We start from the raw sequence: 19,725 nt of genomic DNA on the forward strand, positions 1-19,725 counted from the left end.
CACGTGAAAGCCTGATGTCTTGGTCTGTGTGGTGCCGTGATCCCCTGCTTAGGAAGCCAGAGAAAGTGCAATGAGAGCGTAAGCTCTACTTGTTTATGGCCCAGGAGGCTCTTGGCTACACCTCAGAAAGCAGGCTGTTAAAGAGGAGTGTCAGCAGGGTGGCAGCGGGCAGCTTTTGGTTTCTTGTTGCTTTTTTTATTATTAAAAGCCATCTCCTTTAGGGCAGATCCTGGTTGGTTTGAATGGCAAACCCCCTGAAGTGGCCACGTGATTTACATTAGCACTCCTTATTTCCATTGGGCTGGAATCTGTTACCATTGCTTTACATCATTATAACTTCAAGTGGTGTAAATTCAGATAAATTAATCATACGTTATTTATCCATTGTCACTGAAAAGTGAGATATTTTCCCAAAAGTTAATTTTGCTTATAAGTATAGATTAGCTCTTTCTTCATAAAAAAGTTTATTGTAGCCATTTTGATGGCTCTCTCTTAAATATGTGTATTTCCTTGCTATCTTAATCAGAAGGTACAATGATGCCATATTTATTATTCCTTTTTAATACCATAGGAAGTTAATATTAAATACTCCAGTTTTGACTTTAAATTGGTCTCTTGGAGCCTATATCACATTTCTTCCCATAGGGTAGTCAGACAAATGCTGGAGGACCAATTGTCACAAACATGGCAAAGGGACTCTTCGATGGGTCCTCTGAGGCCCCTTCTGTCACTGTGCCTGAGTGAGAGTGTACTGCAGGCATGGGGGAGTTAACTTCTAAGCTATTTTAGACACATTTTCCTTTATTGATCTTATTTTTAATAAAGTCTGGGTCTTGATTTTACAAAGAGAACACGTCTGTCATGGGGTCATGAAGGGACAGGTTGAGCTTATCTCTAAGAAGCAGTGGAGCAGATCTATGACAATCAGTGACTCTGTAAGGCAGCTTGGCACAGTAGATGGGTCCAAATCCTTGGGAGCTTGCTGGCCATGGGACCTAAGCAGGGCTCTTGCTTTCCCAGTTTAGGACTTCCCCATCTGTAAAATGGGGCTGAGTCCCTGTTTCTCAGAGTTGTTGTGTGCCTCAGAGGAGATAAGGTGTGTAAGGTTGTCTGTAGACCTTAAAGCCCTCCTGAAATGGGAGCTGTTAACTGTTGTCAGCACCGTACGAGGATTGCCCTGCTCCCTCAGGCTGCCTGTCTGTAAGTTATTTTCTCCTCCATCACAGAGGTTTCTCTGTCCAGCTCAGCTCCCTGTCCTCTCTTGACTTGGCCATAACGTTTGGAAGGACATGCTGGTAACTAATGATCAGATCAAAAAGAAAAGAAGCTCAAATTGCCAGCCCCTTCCCAAGGGCTGGGATTCCCAGTGAATGGTGAAAATGCAGTGTTAAAAGGGTAGATGTTTATCTTTTATCTCTGTGATCCGGGGCAGCTCACTTAACTTTTCTAAGCCTCAGTTTGCTCAACTGAGAAAGAGGTGATTCTGCTAATGACCTCTGAGCACCCTTCCAGCGCCAGATCTGTGACCTTCTGAGCCTGTGAGAGCACAGCATGTGTCCTGTCCAGTTACACATCACCTCTGCTAGCTTAGAGCTCCTCAGTAAAAGTGCAAGTGCTGCTGCTGCTGTGTTCTTCCCTTTTTAAGTAATATAACTAATGGCCTTGTGCTTTGAAGTGAATGAACTATCTAAAATGGTAAGAAATATTGTTTTCTCAATTTGTTTCTTCCATCTGTTTTTTTAGGTTAAAGTATCAGAGCACTGGCTGCTGTCTGGTACTGGTGTCTGCCTTGCTTTTATAGCACAGGATTTGTTCAGTTAGTCTACTTAGGAAGCCCTTAGAAGGTCCCCTCAAGCTGTTTTCCTGTGTCTCATTGACCTTTTTCTATAAAGCAGGCACAGGCTGACTCTATCAGCGATAGGCCATGGTAATCTTGGTGGTTGACTTGGGATGTATTCACTATTCCGTGTAATCTGACTGCTTTCCCAAGAGGCCTTTTTATTGACACTCCAGGATTAGATTGTCACTCAGGATGCTATAGCTCTCTCTTGGATTCCTGCATCACTCCCTTCCATAACCATTTTTTAAATTCCTGCCACCTACTTTGGCTTCAGTGATTGGGAAGATACAAAGTTGAGACAAGCCCGGCTTTCTTGAAGTTTGTTATCTAGTATTCAGTAACTGAATCTTTCTTTGGAAGTGGTAACTGCTGTGCTTTATGTTTCAAAGAGCCATTTGATTTTAAAAAGATTCTTTAGCTGGTGGTGGGGATGGTGAGGCTGGTGGATCTCTCGGGCTCAGGAGCTCTGCCTTGTAGTGCGCCCTGCTGATCAGGGGTCCACATTCAGTTGGGCATTGATATGATGAGCCTCCCAGAGCTGCAGCAGGAGAGGCAGACTTAGAAACAGCAAGTCAGCTTCCCTGGGCCCCTGTGTAGCCCCCCGACTTCCTGCCCGGGCGGAATAAGGAGATTCGATTCTTTTTTAATGTCTAAAGAACATTTAAGTAGATAATTTGTTCTTGAACCAAACCACTAGTCATTTGTTTTTAGATGTAGTACTGTGAATAGTCGGTTGGCAGCCTATGAAGTTCTGGTCATGTTGGCTGACAGCTCACCCTCCAATCTTCAGATTATTACAAAAGAGCTGCTTTCTATGCACCATCAGCCTGACCCCGCTCTCACCAAGGAGTTTGACGTGAGTATCTGTGAGGCGTTTCATGGTTATTCACCATGAAATGTGGGTTTATAAATGCTAACTGCTGCTGCTACTATTACAAGGTAGCACCAGAGTGGACAGAGCCCTGGGCCTGAAGTGAGGAAGACCCAAGTTCAAATCCTGCCTTTGACACTCATTAACTGTGTGATCCTGGGCAAGTCACTTCACCTCTATCTCCTCAACTATAAAATAGAAATAATAACAGTACTTACATTGCAGGATTGTTAGATGGTTCAAAGGAGATGCTACATGTAAAGCACTTGACAGAGTGCCCGGCACATGGCGGGTGCTGTATGGAGGCTTATGCCATCCCCTTGCCTCCATAGAATGACAGAAATGCTCTTTCATCTTTCACTTGTGTGATGTTATGAACACAGAGGGTGCTTAGTAGGAACCATTAGCCAGTCACATTAATGAAATCCTCGCGGTGTTAGCTGTAAGGCACTGAGGGACACCGCTGTGGCTCACTGCCAGAGTGAAATCCTGGGCATCCCTTGCATCACTCCCTGCTTTCTTTTAACCTTTAAGAAGTGGAAAGGAGGATCACTTAAAGGATGGGCGCCAAACTGACCGTCTTCATTAAAGCCATTAATAAATTATCTTGACATGTCTTTAAAAATCATTCTGCAAAAGTACATTTTGCACAGTAGGAACTTAATACCTGTTTCTGGAGGAACATCCATCTCACGGGCCAAATCGTAGCCCAGATGTGGATTCGGTCTGGCCTGTTGTTTAACCTCTTTTCCTGAAAAATTTTCCAAGTAGTTTATGTGGTCAGAAACCAATGTGAATAGAAAAATGCATTAATACAACGCATTCTGGATCTAAGACTGGGAAATCAGATTGGAGTTCATTCGCCTTTTTGGTTTATAATTATTGGCTATGTTGTATTAAGCTGTGTCACATTCCTGTGCGTCCAGGAGGATGGGTTTGGAAAGCCAGGGAAGACATGTCTGAGCCGATGCACGGTGACCTGGTGGGCTGGCTGCCAGCACTGACCAGTGGCTGCTCTGTGGCTTTGTCCTGGAGAGGTGTCAGAACCACCCAGCCAGAGAGTACTAGAGGCCCTGGGCATCGCTCCACTGCCCTCTCCATGTTCCACTAGCTCCACTTTCTGACAGATTTTCATGTTCCTAAACTCCCTAAGTGATGTCATTCGTTACATTCCATAAGATATTTGAATCTTTGTGATTTAACTGAAAAAGATGGAAAATCACACACACACACACACGCACGCACGGTCTGATTGGAAAACAAGGGAGCCAGCCTCCAAACTGGAAATTTATTTTAAATGCCTTTGTTTGGGGTCATTTCAGCATTCTTACAAATCCAAAAATTATGAGTTCTTTCACATTTTTACTATTTTCTGGGGTAGCATTACTACCCTTCCCAGCCAAGTGTCTCAGGGCCCCATCCTCCAGGGAAGAGTGTCCCAGAGACATTATCTTGCCCTTCTTGTAGCCAAAGCTGGGCTTCAGTATTGATCCACACCAAACCAGACCCATGTTAAAATACATTTAAAGTGAGGGTCCCAGGGGCAGCTAGGTGGCTCAGTAGATACAGCACTGACCCTGGAGTCAGAACGACCTGAGTTCAAATCCATCCCCAGACACTTAACACTTACTAGCGGTGTGACCTTTGGCAAGTCACTTAGAAGTGAGGATCCAGTGTATTTGTCTTGTAAATTCAGTTTTGGAGTTTTGGGGAAGATCTCTGCTCCCCTGGCCATTGTTAGAATAGCTTCTGTAATGGCACTTGTAGAGAAATGTGGAATTAGAAGGAATTCCATTCAAGTGACGCTTTGAATTTATAACTGTAGTTGGGAACACCACCGTGACTCACATATCCTGAGCACTTGATGGCTTTCAAAGCCTCTGCCCACAACAAAGCTGGGACGAGGCTGCGTTAAGGATGGGCCCCCATTTCCCAGAGGAGGAGGCGTGAAGTGGCTTCTGGGGTGGTGTTGCTGATGCCGTCCTTTCTCTTCTCCCTCCCCAGTACCTGCCCCCGGTGGACAGCCGTTCTCTCTCGGGGTTTGTGGGGCTCAAGAATGGAGGCGCTACCTGCTACATGAACGCGGTTTTCCAGCAGCTCTATATGCAGCCTGGTCTTCCTGAGGTGATTTCCCTCTCTTCCCATTTGTTTTTACTGCTAATATTCTGACTGAAAACAGTTGTGTAGTTGAAGGGTGGAGGTGAGCTACAGCTGATGAGGGCATTTGGGGCGCCCTTCAGACAGGAGGTCAGAACTCAGTCTTGGCACGTTTTTAGAAGTCTCATCCTGTCTTCTGTTGCTGTGAACACTGCCTTGAACAGCAGGTCTCCATGTACTAATTCCAGAGTAAACGTTGGGGTCTCCCTAGCATCCCATGGCCACATGCTCTGTAATCGTAAGTCTCTGAGAGTCTAAGGCAGATTTAGAGCTGGAAAGGTGCTTTGGCATTGTCAGATGACAGAACGGAGGCTAAGAGAGTTTAGGAGTCTTGCTGAAGACCTCAGATGAGCAGCTAAGAGAGTGGTGTCTGCACTCAGGGCCTCCTACTTTAGGCCCGCTCCTACTGCCGTCTAGTGATGCTGCCGTTCCCAATGATAGTCTAGACAGATCCTTTCACTGTTACTGCAGCCACCTTAATTGCCATTTTCCAAAATGCTTCTGTCTGTTACCTTGGCTGGTCTTTACTGTGAGGGGTGCAAAGTGAGGAATCTGGGACAAGAGTCCAGATCTCTGGGTCCCAGTTCAGCAAGGCTCCTGACCCAGTGTGGGGATGGAGAGAGAAGCATTAGACCAGGGTGCATTCAGAGAGAATCAGACCTGGCCAGCCGTCTTCCTGACAGTCCTGCTGAGTGCTTACAGGTACCCCAGCCCATTCATCAGAACCTGGAATAAATGCTGGGGCCAAGAGCAGGATGAGAGTCAGGACCCAGGAGGGGTCTTAGCAGACTAGAACATTTGCCTGAGTCCAATAATAAAATCTTGCATTGGATACAAAAATAATAATAAAATCCACAAACCTAAGATGGGAGAGCCATGGATAGACAGCAGTCATACTGAAAAAGATCTGGAGGGCTTAGTGAACTGCAAGTGCATCATAAGTTATCGGTGTGATGTGGAAGCCAAAATCTCTCAGTCTTAGGCTGCATTTGGAGGGACAGAACCTGTTCAGGAGAAGGGCAAGGAGATCCTGCCGCCCTCTGTTCTTGTCATGCAGTCTGGAGGAGCGTGTGCAGCCAGGATGAAGAAGGGCCCTGGGTCCGTGACATAGGAAGTTATTTGAAGGACCTGGGCATGTTTAGCCTAGAAAAAAAGTTCAGAGCAGGGAGAAGAATGGGGCAGGATTGTTGTCTTCAGGTATTTGGGGATCTGCCATGTGGAGGAAGGGGAGAGATTACCGGGGGTGGAGAACCTGGTGTAGCCCTCCAGATCCTTGAGTGCGACCCTTTGACTGAATTCAGACTTCACAGAACAAATCCCCTGAATAAAAAGATTTGTTCTGTAAAACTTGGATTTGGTCAAAAGGCTGCACCTGAGGCCACCTAGAGGGCCACATGTGGCCTTGAGGCCACAGGTTGCCCACCCTGGATTAAACCCATTGTGTTAGGCCTCAGATGACAGAACCAGGAACTCTTAGTACAGGTTGCAGGGCCATTCAAAGGACAGATGTTGGGAAAGTGTCATGCTGATGAGGGGAGTGGGCGGAGTTCCTTTGCAGTGGAAATCCCAAGCAGAGGTCTCGGGGTCCCTTGGAACCTTCCAGTTCTGTGTCAGGCATAGCCTACAGTAAGGGCACATTTTCAAGAGGCTCTTGTTAAACAGTAAGAAAGATCCAGAATCAGGAGCCATGAGGCTCAGTGCGACCCCAGGGGGACTTGTGGCCATGCAGAAGGCCCTGCAGGTTGTCTCTGCGTGTTTGGGGTAAGGGCTTGGGGGGCGGGAGACAAAAGGTCACTGTGTTTAACTCCATTCTCCTTGTGAAGGCTTTACTTTCTGTCGATGACGACATGGACAACCCAGATGACAGTGTGTTCTATCAAGTCCAGTCCCTCTTTGGGCATTTGATGGAGAGCAAGCTGCAGTACTACGTGCCAGAGAACTTCTGGAAGGTACTTCTCCGATGCAGGTTTACCCTCCTCCTTTAGTGTGCAGTGGAGTGCCTTTTCAGAGCTGTGCATCTCACCCCTCTGCTAGCCAGGTGACAGCTGTGCTGGTCCCTCTGACAAGGAACCCGGTGGCGCCAGCGATGGCTCGGCCCCACGGGGGGTAAGGGTGGCATCTTGGCCCGCAGGCAAGCTTCCCTTTTCAGAAGGGGCTTTGTGTCGCCCCTCACTCCTTTGCTGCAGGATTCATTTATTTGTTTTGCACATATAAACCAAAGGGTAGATATGCAGAAAGTCAGATTTTGAGAATTTTTTTTCTTTACACATCTAATGCTTTTAAATAGATTTTCAAGATGTGGAACAAAGAGCTTTATGTCCGAGAACAGCAGGATGCGTATGAATTCTTTACTAGCCTCATCGATCAGATGGATGAACACCTCAAGGTAATGAAGCTTCCTTTTCCAGTTTTAAAAATTTACCTTCAAAAGGCTGCGTAGGACCACGGTCCACACCTGAGTCTGGGAGCACGCCGGCCTTGGCAGGGGAGCTCCGGATCCAGGGAGGCTGCCGTCCGCGTCCTGCTTCCGACCCCTCTCTGAATCTTGGTGTCCTTGTTCGTAAAGGGGGTCATGATGCCTGCACTCCTTAGGTCCTGGGCTGTCCTAAGGATCACATGGAAACATCTGGGTGCTCCGTGCAGGCAGCGGCTGCTAACAGCAGCACGCCTCACTAGATGTGGCGCTCAAAGGGACCGTCAGGATAATCGAGGCCGGCCCAGACCGAGTTCTGGGGAGGGACGGCAGCAGCCTCAGAATTCTTCCCCCGGCTTCTCTGACTCATTGTTCTTCTTACTACCCCCGCCCCACCAAAGGACATGCGCCTTCTCCTTAAGTTGTACTTTTCCCCTTAGAGATTACTAGTGAACCTAACAACTGATTTTACCGTGTTGGTCCAAACAGAAACTGTTACCCCTAAAATGAGTTTTTGTTTGTCTTTTTTTTAAATGGATAACTGTTAAACTGAAGACCAGCACCAGCTATGTGTGTTATACTCAGGATTTATCAAAGCAAGATAGGTGCTAAAGCACCCTATGGTCAGACTGATAGAGTGACTATTAATCTAAAACTATAAATTTATAATCCCCCCCCCCAAAATAAACAGTGAGTTGGACATAAACATAGACATTATTTGCCCAGTTCCCTTCTGAGTTCAGGAATTCCCTCCTTAATATCCTCGACAAATAGTAAGTACAGCCCTCACTTGAGTAATTTCTGTGATGAGGAAGTCAGTTTATTATGAGGCACCTCATTTCAGTTCTGGAAAACTCTGAGAAATTTTGCACAAAATTTAAAAAAAACCTAACTCAGAGGTGTATGGCACCAGTCTAGCTGCCGCTTGTGATCTGGTGATCATGGACGGTGTATGAGCAGACACTGGGCGGGGTTGGCATGGTGGCCTCCCTCCTCAGTGTTTGTGGTGACTCCGTCGCCTCCACCCTTCCGCACTGCAGGCTGAGGGTTCAGACCAGCTACCTGTCTTGTCCCCAGTGTGTAACATTTTACATTATTGACATCCTTGATGGTACAGTGAAATAACTTTTTTTAGCAGAACCAAGTAAGTAACACTAACCTTGAAGTGCAGGGAACACAACTAAAATTAAACTTTTATTTTCAACAGAAAATTGGTCGAGATCAGATATTTAAGAACACTTTCCAGGGAATCTACTCTGACCAGAAGCTATGCAAGGACTGTCCTCACAGGTTGGTGGGTCCCTGACTTAGCCCGTGCTTCTAAGATCTCACTGCACTGACACATTCCTAATGATGCTTTTAGGGCTTTTTAAAAAGATTTTCCCCCGGTCACAATCTTAAGCAAAAATGGCAGGATAAAATGCATATTTCTTAAGAATACTGACTTAGCAGGAAATTTCGGTGTGCTGCTTGGCAAGTCACTTAGCCTTGTCTGCCTCTGTTTCCCTAACTGCAAAATGCACCTCCTTCCAAGGGCTGTTGTGAGGAATGAACGAATGACACGACATCTGTCAAGTACTTAGCGCATAGTAGGCATTTAATAGAGACTTGTTCCCTTCCTCTGTTTCTGTTATCAGTGTACTTTGAGATAAAATATTTTTTTTCACCTTTTCCTACAGCAGCAGCAATTTGGAATAAATTGGAAAGGGATTGTTAATTATCATTTTTACCACATTTTATACTCCAGGAAAAAGTAACTGCGTGCTCAGATTAAGTATTACAACTTCGTGATTGACTTCTTTCTTGACTCAGAGTGTGTGAGGCAGAGGAGACTGCCAAGGCCACTTTACTGCACTCTGCTAGCTTCTCCAGACTTTGCTTGACTTGCCCTCTTGTACTTTACAAGTGGTCGGCCCAGTGTTCCATTGATGGCCAGCTGCTAGTGCTCATGCCCAGACCTGTATCTTGCAGCTTCTTTCCTTTGCTTCTGGCTCTGCCTCTGGGGCCAGGTAGAAAATGTCTGATCCATCTTCTACGTGGACACCTTTTGAAGAAGTAGACGTTGCTGCCTTGTTGTCCCTGGGGCCCTCTGCACCTTATAAGTGTTTCCCCAGATTGGGACACAGTCCCACACTCAGACCAAGGGAGGAGCAGTTCTTAGCAGCTTTCCCAGCACAGTGTCTCCTTGGTCACTTGAGCTTTGAGGGTTGTCATAGCACTGACCTGTGATGGCTTGTGTTCTTAGAGTTGCTTTGTTGAAGCCACTTTTACAGGTTTAGATTGAATGAGGATGGATGTCATTTCCTTAGATCCAGTAGAACGTTCTTGCCTCCAGAGTGGGCTGGTGAGTCAGTGTTTTCTGTCTTCCAGTATTTGAAGAGCTGTCAGAACAAGAAATGGAATGTGCTTGGTTGGCTCCAGAGGAACCGTGGGCAGAGATTGCTGAGATGCCCCTTGAGACCTTAGGAGGTGGAGGCTTCCCCCTCTCTGAAGGTCTCCAAGCAGTGACTAGATGGCCACTTCTCAGTTCTCTGGTCAAAGAACGATTCTTAGCTTAGATTCAAGTAGATGAGCCTTGGGCGTCTGTTCCCATGGGTGATTTCCATCAGCCCTTGTGTTAGCACTCTCCTTTTCTTGGTCATCTGTATCTGCCAGGTGCCTATGATTTTGCCCAAATCAGTGATAAAAATGTTTAGTGGCACAGAGCCAGACTGATGGTCACTGGCCGCCCTCTAGAGACCTTCCAGGTTAAAATCACATGATTGGTGTGGTCGTTTACCCACTCCGGAATCCACCCACCTTTATGCCATTCGCCTTGCCTGGATTTTTCCCTTTTTCCTACAAGAATAGTCTGGGAGACTTTGCCCAGCACCATAGATCCAGAGCTGCAAGGGTTCCCTGAGGCCCTGCTGCCCAGCCCTGTGCTTTACAGATGGCAAGGGCAGACTCCGGAAGCCCGGGGTCAGGTGGGCATCAGCAGTCACAGCGGGATTGGAATCCGGCTCCTCCATGTCTGTGGCTCAGACTCTGAAGGTTTTGAAAATTGAAATTAGCTCTTGATGAAGCCATCCCAGACTTGGTGAGATGCTGATCACCAGGCTTTTCTTGGTCTCCACTGACTATCTCATCGATAAAATAATCTGGAAATTGCAGGAAGTTAGGGTCTGCTTTACTAACCTGTGACACGAAGGCAGGACCAGCCTCGTCCTCTGCTAGGCTTGTCTCATATCCCCTCTCCACAGAACTTTGGGGTCCCTGCCAAAGCCTCATCAACTACGTAGGCAAGAGGCTTTATGGGCCTAGCTCTAATTTTCCTTGTAGTCTGTGCTTTCCTAGGATCTCCCTAATAATTGAGGGCTTCCACTCCCTGTCAGCCTTGTCTGTCCTACCCTTTCTGGCCAGTCAAGAGAGGTCCCCCACCTCCGGGAGCCCCAAGAACTCCTCCTCGCTTTTCATTCCAGGTATGAGCGAGAAGAAGCTTTCATGGCGCTCAATCTCGGCGTTACTTCTTGTCAAAGTCTGGAGATTTCTTTGGATCAGTTTGTTAGAGGTGAAGTTCTAGAGGGGAGTAATGCCTATTACTGTGAAAAGTGTAAAGAAAAGGTATTGTATTTATGAACCCCCTATTTATGTGTGGTATTAGGAAACATGGCTACCTTGCTAATCCTGATTTGGCTTCTATTTACTTTAATTCCTTCCCACCCCCTTATTGTGATTAATCAGTCTTGATTGAACTGGGAGATGGATACCAGGGGTTAAGGACACACTCCCTTCCGCTTCCAGGCAGGGGGCTCTGCAGAAGTCCTTGGTTCTTTCAGAAGGGGGCGGGGGGGTCTGTAGAGTCACATGATCTAGAGCTGGAAGGGGCCTCCTTAGACATCATTTAATTCAGCCATGTCATTTCACAGAGCAGACCAGCTGAGCTTCCGAGAGAAGTGACCCCCCAGAATCCAGCCTTGAAACCCCCCACACAGTGCGCTTTAATGACTGCCTAGAGACTCGTGGACTTTGGCTTAATCTACATAATTGCTTTTGAAGTTTTCTTGGTAAAGGTAACTGGTCTTCGCCTCTTTTGCAGAGAACGACAGTGAAAAGGACATGCATCAAGTCTCTGCCCGGCGTCCTGGTGATCCACCTGATGAGATTTGGGTTTGACTGGGAGAGTGGGCGCTCCATTAAATACGACGAACAGATAAGGGTAACCAGTGATAAGGCGGCTGTTTGCCTTCTCCTCCGCTCTTTTTCTTACTGCGCCCTTCGGGGCTTCTGCTCTCTTACGTTCTCAAAAGCCCACAGTCCTGAAGAGACATAGAAAGAGGCTGTGGTGAGCCGTTTGTGTTAGATGCTGATGAAATCCAAGTTCCGGCTCCTCAAAATGCTTTTTCAAACTTAGATATTGCAAGAGATCCCCTGTTATCCCCCACTGATGCCTCATGGGACCTAAATTCAGATGAGTCTGGTGCCAGAATGCAAGGAAAGGCTTCGGGTGTGAGAGGGGCAGGCTGTGCCCCTGTCCTCCAAAGAAGGGCCGGGCCGGTGGGAGCACATTGGGCTGGGTCTGTCACCGTTAGGCCATGGAATTATGGCCTTGTCAGTGAGGGCGGCTCCTGAAACCAGTGAAGAGGCATCCTTCCTTGAGTTGTGGTCCACACTGGGGACAGGCGAGGGAAGTTGTGGCTTAGTTAGGGGCGTGTCAGGAGCCCTCTGCTCTAAACAGCCTGTGGTCGCCATTTCACACATGAAGAAACTGAGGCCCAGAGGGGAAGAGATTTGCCCACCGTGGCAGAAGTGGGCTTTAAGCCCTTGTCACCTGAGTCTCAGCTCCGGCCTGCTCTCTTCTGGACTGGACTGTCTCTTATACCTGCCATGTTTGTTTTGGAGGGTGTGGAGGTGGTTTCATGTTCTCTGCATTACCTGTTCAATGTGAATCTGGTCTTTTTCACTTTTGGATAGTTCCCCTGGATGTTAAACATGGAGCCTTACACGGTTTCAGGAATGGCTCGCCAGGACTCCTCATGTGACGTTGGTGAAAATGGTCGGCACATGGACCAAAGTTCTGGGGGCTCCCCACGGAAGAAAGTGGCCCCAACTGAAAATTATGAGCTCGTGGGCGTGATTGTGCACAGCGGTCAGGCTCACGCAGGCCACTACTACTCCTTTATCAAGGACCGCAGGTGAGAGCTGAGACGGCGCTCTGCGGGCCGTCTGTACTTTCTCCCCTGTGGCCCCTCTCCTGCCAGGCCACAGAGCTTTCCAGGTTCTCATTTACCATCCAAAGGGTTTTGATGGATTTAGATCAACTTTGTTCAGGTTTTTTTTAACATACGTATATCTCGATATTTATTTAGCTGCTTTATGCGTCAACATTTTGAATGTTGTCTTGCTGAAGATAGCAGACAAAGGGAGCTCTTTGTCAGTGCCCTCACTGCTTGTCTTTGGCTCTAGGGGATGTGGAAAAGGAAAATGGTACAAATTCAACGACACTGTGGTAGAAGAGTTTGATCTAAGTGACGAGACCTTGGAGTATGAATGTTTTGGTGGCGAGTACAGACCAAAAGTTTACGATCAGTGTAAGTATCTGCGAGTGCTTCATCTTCAGCACTGCGGCACTCACAGTGTGCCTTTCCTTCCCTCGGCAGCGCCCGCTCTCTTCAGTGCTCGGACTCTAGCGGAGTGACCAGGGGGCTCTGGTGAGCTCAGCTCTGCACAACGCACAGCACCTGTAGGCACATTTTGGTGTCTGGAAGGAAAGTTGGGACTATCTTGGATCAGTTTACAAAGAGCTGCCTGCCATCTGCAGCCTGAGGAACCTTTCTTAGCTTTACACTGTCACTTACTATGGTCCTGCTTATGGGAAAAATGATGGCCTTACTCTAGCAGCACCGAGGAGGTCCCTGGGCCTACAGAGGGGTGTCTGGGCAGCCAGGTTTCCTGCCCATCTGCTCCGCAGACATACCTCTCCTGCAGCCGTTCCAAGCCAGCCCAGGAAAGTGGGCCTGTGTTTATAAGTGGGACACTAAGCAGGCCTTGGGAGCCTTCTCTCTCTTCCTCCTCACACCTTGTGTCCAATTAGGGCATGCCCGGCCTTAGGCACCCCAGCGGCCTGGCTGCCACCCCAAATCACAGTTAGTTTGATAAAGTAGTCCCTTGTGGTGTTTTCCAATGATTGTTTTCTTCACTTCTTGTCCCAAAGCGAACCCGTACCCCGACGTACGCCGGCGATACTGGAATGCCTACATGCTCTTCTACCAGAGGGTGTCTGACCAGAACTCGCCTGTGTTGCCAAAGAAAAGCCGAGTCAGTGTGGTGCGCCAGGAGGCCGAAGACCTCTCCCTGTGAGCTCACGTCCTGGCCTGCCAGCGGTGCTTGGTCTCTGGGTGGCTTACGTCACGTCAGTGTGCCCTGCAGGGCCCTGACTCCACACTGTGTGCCCAAGACCCAGGGAGGCCAAGGCAGGCTTCTCACTGTATTGGTCCAATTAAGATTTGCTATAAAACCCTGGCAGGATTTTTTAACAGAAAAAGTCATATGTCTGGTTTTGAAACTCCTCTGCCTCTGGTTTCTGCTCCATGTCCTGCTACTGAGTTATTTGTGATTTGGAGACCTGACCTTTGTACTGGGTGAGCTCTGGCACGTGGCACTTTCAAGGCGCTTTGCCACAAGTGACCTGGGTGTCGGGAAATAGCCCTGTCAGGTGTGTCACACCTGTATTTTCACCAGGGAGGTCTCTTCTGTGCCAGTCCAGATCATAATCCTGGTTTGGGCGGCTGACCTGCTGAGCCAAGCCTCTCTATACCGGGGGGAGTTGGGAGTCCTTAACCAAAGCTTATCCTCTTCTGGAAAACCTCAGTCCCCCTCAACCCCTTCCATGTTAGAGGAAGGCCTTGGGGGAAACTGGTGAGAGCATCCATCCTGAGAGACTTGTCAGAAGAGAGCCTTTCTGGAGAATCCGCTGAGTAAACGTTCAGTGTGTCTCAAGTACTAGGCTCGTGTGATGCCCTTGTGGTCATCCGGTCTGGTTCTCCTTGTTGCAGGCCACAGAAGAAGCTGGAGACAGAGGCCCTGCTCTCAGAGGCGTCGTGTGTGGGCATGGGGAGGGGCCCTGAGCACCAAGGTGCTGCTGAGTGCCTTGCTCACACGCATTCTCTCCTGCAGATCAGCGCCATCTTCACCAGAGATCTCGCCTCAGTCCTCACCTCGGCCCCATAGACCTAACAACGACCGACTCTCCATTTTGACCAAGCTGGTTAGAAAAGGGGAGAAGAAAGGGCTGTTTGTGGAGAAAATGCCTGTTAGGATATACCAGGTAAGTGCAGTGAAGGGAAATCTCCCGTGCTGTGTCCCACTTGGTTTTCTGCATCTAGAAACACTTCCATCCGCTGCTGAGTAGGACTCTGTGGGTTAGTGGTACAAGTGTTAGGTGGGCAGTTAGGGTTCACATTTTGCTTCTGACACTTTAAATCGATAAGCATTTATTAGGTGCCAGTTATCCCATAGAGAGCTTACCTTCCACCTTTTTTTTTTTGCTTTTTGGAGGGCAATTGGGGTTAAATGGCTTGCCCAAGGTCACACGGCTAGTATTTGTGTTAAGTGTCTGAGGCCGGATTGGAACTTGTGTCCTTCTGACTCCGGGGCCCGTGCTCTATTCACTGTGCCACCTAGCAGCCCCATTACCTTCCACCTTCTTACCTGTGGTGTGTCTGTGGTGGGTGTCCCCATACTTGTCTGATCTGGGTAGCTCATCTATGTCACCGGGGCCTTGTACTCCCTGCTTTTCAGGGCCATTGAGGGGAAGGTACAGCACCTTTCTCTCAGAGCTTCATGTGAGCTGCTGCCCCGACCCTGCTTTGTTCTTTTATGCTGGAGAATCAGCATCATGGGCAGACTGTCCAAGCCCCTCATCCAGTGGGAGAGCCCCAAGCATTCACCCCAGAGCAGTGACTTGGCCTTGGGAAGCACCGAGGTTTCGCCCAAGTTTCTGTTCCCTGCCCTGGATCCTTTGTGCGCCCTCTGCCATCGTGGGGCTGCTTCCTGAGAAGTCCTGCTGATTAAAAAGTTAACATATTCTCTCCTGTAGATGGTGAGAGACGAGAACCTCAAGTTCATGAAGAACAGAGATGTGTATAGCAGTGACTATTTCAGTTTTGTCCTGTCCTTGGCTTCGCTGAACGCTGTGAGTGGCTGTTGGGGATTGGTGGGAGGGGGTGATCCCAGGAGTCAGCTTGGGGCATCCCTCAACCATCCCATGCCTTGTCTTAGGTGCATGGCTGTTTGTTTGGGATTGCCCTGGGGATGATTAGCTCACTGTCAAGAAACAGTCAGATGTGGGAAGGTCCTCAGGAGGCTCAGAGCCCTTCGGTGTCCCTTGTTCAATTGATGAACCCAGAGGGCCCAGCCCAAGACGGCCCCTTATGGCAGAATGAGACCATGTGGTGAATAACAGCCAGTCATGATTTTTCATCACATTGTCAGGATGATGAGGCTGTTGTTTTATACCTTCTGTTGTGATTTAGTCACTTTCAGCTGTGTCCAAATCTTCGTGATCCCTCTTGGGGTTTTCTTGGCAAACATACTGGAGCGGTTTGCCGTTTTTTTCTCCAACTCATTTCACAGATGAGGAAACTGAGGCAAATAGGGTAAAATGATTTGTCCAGGGTCACACAGCTAATAATCGTCTTTTACTTGTCCCAGGGCAGGTAAAAGATGAAATTACTGAGGGAAACAGAGGCTCAGCCTTCTGAACATTCCAGTTATTTAAGCAGCACGTGCTGATTTCCCAACCAGCTGGGACCAGATCCTCTACTCCTAGGCCTGGGCCCCAAATACAGGGGGACAGACTCTCACATATTATAAACAGGGAATCAGATAAGGCCAAATAATTAAAAGGAAACAATACAGCCTCTGGTAATCTGATTTTTAATTGAATGAAAGATTAGGGACTTTCCAGGTTGGGAGGGGGAGAGTGAACAGGTAAAATTCCCTGATTCAGAAAAGGTGGTGCCCACTCCCCAAGTATCTGTGAACCGTTGGGAACATTCAGGAGATAGCTGATCGATCAATATGGGACCAGTTTTCAGATGAGACACGGGTTGCTTGGGATGTATGATTGTGAAATAAAAAACAACCCTTGCATCTGTCCTTGGAGTTGAGTTTCTGGCCAGTAGTTAAGGGTCTCTGAGGAGCTGGGAGAGGTGGTCCCATTCCCCAGCCATTCATGGGTGGGTTCAGAAAATACAGTGAGGTTTTCTCCCAGTTCCCACAATTGCAGAAAGTTTTCTCACGAGACAGAACTTGGACTAGACCCATAATTGAAGAGAAAGTAAGTTAAGCCTAGACCCAGAAGGGAGTCACCAGGTGGAGCCAGTGTGGTTCTCAGAATTGCCCCAATGACACTCAGTGTGCTCAGGCCAGATTTGGGCCTTCCTGACTCATTGTGTCTCTCTCCACTGCCTCCCCAGCTGCCCTTGTGTACCTTCTAATAGCTGTTTGTCTAGATCATCGTTCTCCTTGCTTCTTCTCTCCCCTTCCCCAGTTGTCTAGATTTGACAGCCCTTTTTGGAAAAGATAAGGGTTTTTCATTAACCTCAGTTTAATTTTAATATTTATCTCCATTGTGAGCCACCTCTTTCTAAATCATGTCTCATATTAAAAGGTCTCAAATGTGACTATTCCAAATTATAAAAGATTAGCTCTTTGCACAGCTTCAGGAGGAAAAAATGTGATGTCATTATGTTGATACAGGTCCCTGTTTCTCTTTCCCCTTCCTTTTCTTTCTCCTCAGACTAAGCTAAAACACCCCCACTATCCTTGCATGGCGAAGGTGAGCTTACAGCTAGCAATCCAGTTTCTCTTCCAAACCTATTTACGGACAAAGAAAAAACTCAGGTGAGAATTTTAAGAAATGCTAATAACTAATATGCTGAACCAAAAGGCATAGACAAGGTGATTAACTGGAATGCAATTCTTAGTATAGAGTATTTTAAATAGTGGGTTTTTTGAGAAGAAGATTTTGGGGGGAAAAAATCTTGAGACGATTCTGACAGCAGTGGAAGATTTCTAAATGTGCACCAGCCAAAATTAATTAAAAATCAAACGTGTCATGAATCCAAGGTGTTTCTGGCAGTGCCTGTCTGTGTTGCAGTGTTCAGCTTCACTGCAGCCTTAGCTCTGCACACAACGCATGCACACTTTGCCTTGCATGTGCCCTCAGGCCATGGGGTTATGAAGAGGGTCTCCAAGTGGGAAAGTTTAAGGAGCCCTGGACTAGAGAACGGCAACCGCCTCACTCTCTTTGGGTCCTCCGTAGTGCCTTGCACAAGGCAGGTGCTCAGTGAATAGAGTACTAGAGATATTTTCTGTAGAAGTATTTTTATTCAGTATACTATTATAGCAAAAAGTTCTGTTCAAACACAGTTAACAAAAGAATTTTGTCCCCAAAGTAGAGCTTTATATAAAAATCAGTTCATTAAATTTAAAGCTTTTTGTGGCAATTGGACGGGAATTGAATTTTACAGTCTAAGAATGAGGTTTCTGAATACCAGTCAAGAAGTGTGAACTCCAAAGTCTAGTGTCCCTGTGGTCAGTTTATTTCTTTTCCCTTTGATGTATATTTAACCCCAAAGAAAAGCCTCTTTTGTTCTCAGACGTCCTCTTTCCTGGTGCTCTGCTCATAATGATGCTGCTGCTTTTTTATTAAAGGGTTGACACTGAAGAGTGGGTGGCCACAATTGAAGCATTGCTCTCCAAAAGTTTTGATGCCTGTCAGTGGCTTGTTGAATATTTCGTCGGTTCTGAAGGACGAGAGTTGGTGAAGTAAGTGTCTGGGTTCTAAACAGTCATCAGGATCATTTGTGTTAGAGCACGTTTAGACCAGGTAACTCCAGAGCCAGGCCCCTGCCCTGTGCCCATGTGACTGGCCGCTGAGCTGGTGTTAGAGGGAAGGAGGCTGTGGGCAGGCAGAAGCAAGGGATACACTTACAGGTGACCGAGACAGCAGAGTGGATCCAGTCACACAGACTCTTCTCAGTTTAGATTTTGGTTTTCTTTTTAATTTAACTAGTATCCAGGTTCTGAAAAAGAAATAACTCAGGCTTCCCAGCAAGCTAAAGTTGTTTACCAGCCAACATTTGTGAGGAGAGAGACAAATTCACAATTTAAATGATTTTTTTTTTGTATGAGACAATCAGGTCTGTAGCAATCATTCAAAAAATTTTCAAAATTTTGGTCCTAAAAGTGTTTTTCCAATGGGAAGTTGTGTTCTGTCCTTTTGGAGAAATGAATGTCATTGAATCATCCAGTCAAAATGGATTTTGGGAAATCCTTTAAAGCTTGTTTTTACAGCCATGCAAACCTGCTTTTTAAAGTAAATTTTAAAAGATAATTGCATACTCTTTTCTTTAACATTCCCTGTGAGAAAACCTCAAAACTTTCTTTGATACACTCCAGTTAACCCAAGCCCTCCCATTTGAGTACAGACTTGTTTCAGCATGTCAGTAGCAAATGTTCATTCTCACAGACTAACGTTACTGTATTGGAACTTATCTAATAACTCATGCTACTCCTTTTTAAAGTTTACAAAATCCTGCCTTGCAGCCCTGCAGTGCAGATACTGTTACACCAGCTTCACAAATGATGGCACTGAGGTTCAGGGAGGCTTTAATGGCCTTCTCCAGGCCGGGTGGCTGAGGAGCTTGAGAGCCTGGAGTCACCGACCCTCGGCACCCACCGCTGAACAACTGATTCGTGGCAGCCCCCCCTTCGTTCTGCTTTAGTGCTTCTCCTGTGTCCTGCTGCCTTCCCCGTCTGTTTCTCTGGACTCTCTAGGATGTGTTATCAGTGATGCATCTGAAAAACAGAGACAGCATACTTTATGATCTGTAAGGAAGGTTTCTGTTCTATAATTTTTCAACCTTACTAATATTTTCTTTCTATAACTCTTTAAATCAAGAACTCTTAGCCTTTTTTCTATCAAGAATTCCTTGGGAAGTCAGTCTGCTGAAGCCTATGAACTGCTTCTTAGAATTAAGTTTTAAAATGTGTAAAACAAAATATGGCATCACACAGAAAAGAATATTATATTGCAGTACAGTTACAAAAATATTTTTAAGATGCAGTTCACAGATTCCAGCCATTAGCCCCTAGTAATTATTACAGAACCAGCCTGTCTCATAAAAGTTGTATACAGATCGGCCTGAAAATTTAATACAATTCAAACTAATCAGTAAAACATTGGTTTTAGTATTTAACCGAATGGTTTCCATTTGGAGCACCGGTGCCTTTGAATAGAACTCTTTCTTAGCTGTTTCAGTTGGTGGTTTACTGGCACACTCTGGAAGGGTAATTCCATTCATGTGAAATGTGGTTTTCCTGACATCCATTGGTAGCAAAGTTCTCACAGTTGTCATAACATTCATAAAATGATCTCTGAGTCTGAGTCATTGGAGG

General features: G+C 46.8%; 1 protein-coding gene across 1 annotated transcript in view; it reads left to right on the forward strand.

The window, feature by feature from the left end:
- Positions 1–19,725, forward strand: part of LOC138164941 (ubiquitin carboxyl-terminal hydrolase 24) — a 151,523-nt gene that overhangs the window by 109,225 nt on the left and 22,573 nt on the right. The window contains exons 42-55 of the mRNA XM_069092923.1: positions 2,552–2,696; positions 4,716–4,835; positions 6,692–6,817; positions 7,156–7,254; positions 8,489–8,571; positions 10,743–10,884; positions 11,360–11,479; positions 12,235–12,455; positions 12,727–12,851; positions 13,475–13,616; positions 14,437–14,587; positions 15,359–15,454; positions 17,063–17,166; positions 17,980–18,093. Coding sequence (XP_068949024.1) covers positions 2,552–2,696; positions 4,716–4,835; positions 6,692–6,817; positions 7,156–7,254; positions 8,489–8,571; positions 10,743–10,884; positions 11,360–11,479; positions 12,235–12,455; positions 12,727–12,851; positions 13,475–13,616; positions 14,437–14,587; positions 15,359–15,454; positions 17,063–17,166; positions 17,980–18,093 — 1,788 coding nt within the window. The remainder of the gene's footprint in view (positions 1–2,551; positions 2,697–4,715; positions 4,836–6,691; positions 6,818–7,155; positions 7,255–8,488; positions 8,572–10,742; positions 10,885–11,359; positions 11,480–12,234; positions 12,456–12,726; positions 12,852–13,474; positions 13,617–14,436; positions 14,588–15,358; positions 15,455–17,062; positions 17,167–17,979; positions 18,094–19,725) is intronic.

The sequence above is a fragment of the Petaurus breviceps genome, unplaced genomic scaffold (assembly GCF_028583685.1).
Source record: "Petaurus breviceps papuanus isolate PSGF00001 unplaced genomic scaffold, PetGlider_PUasm1.0 207, whole genome shotgun sequence".
Classification (NCBI taxonomy): Eukaryota; Metazoa; Chordata; class Mammalia; order Diprotodontia; family Petauridae; genus Petaurus; species Petaurus breviceps.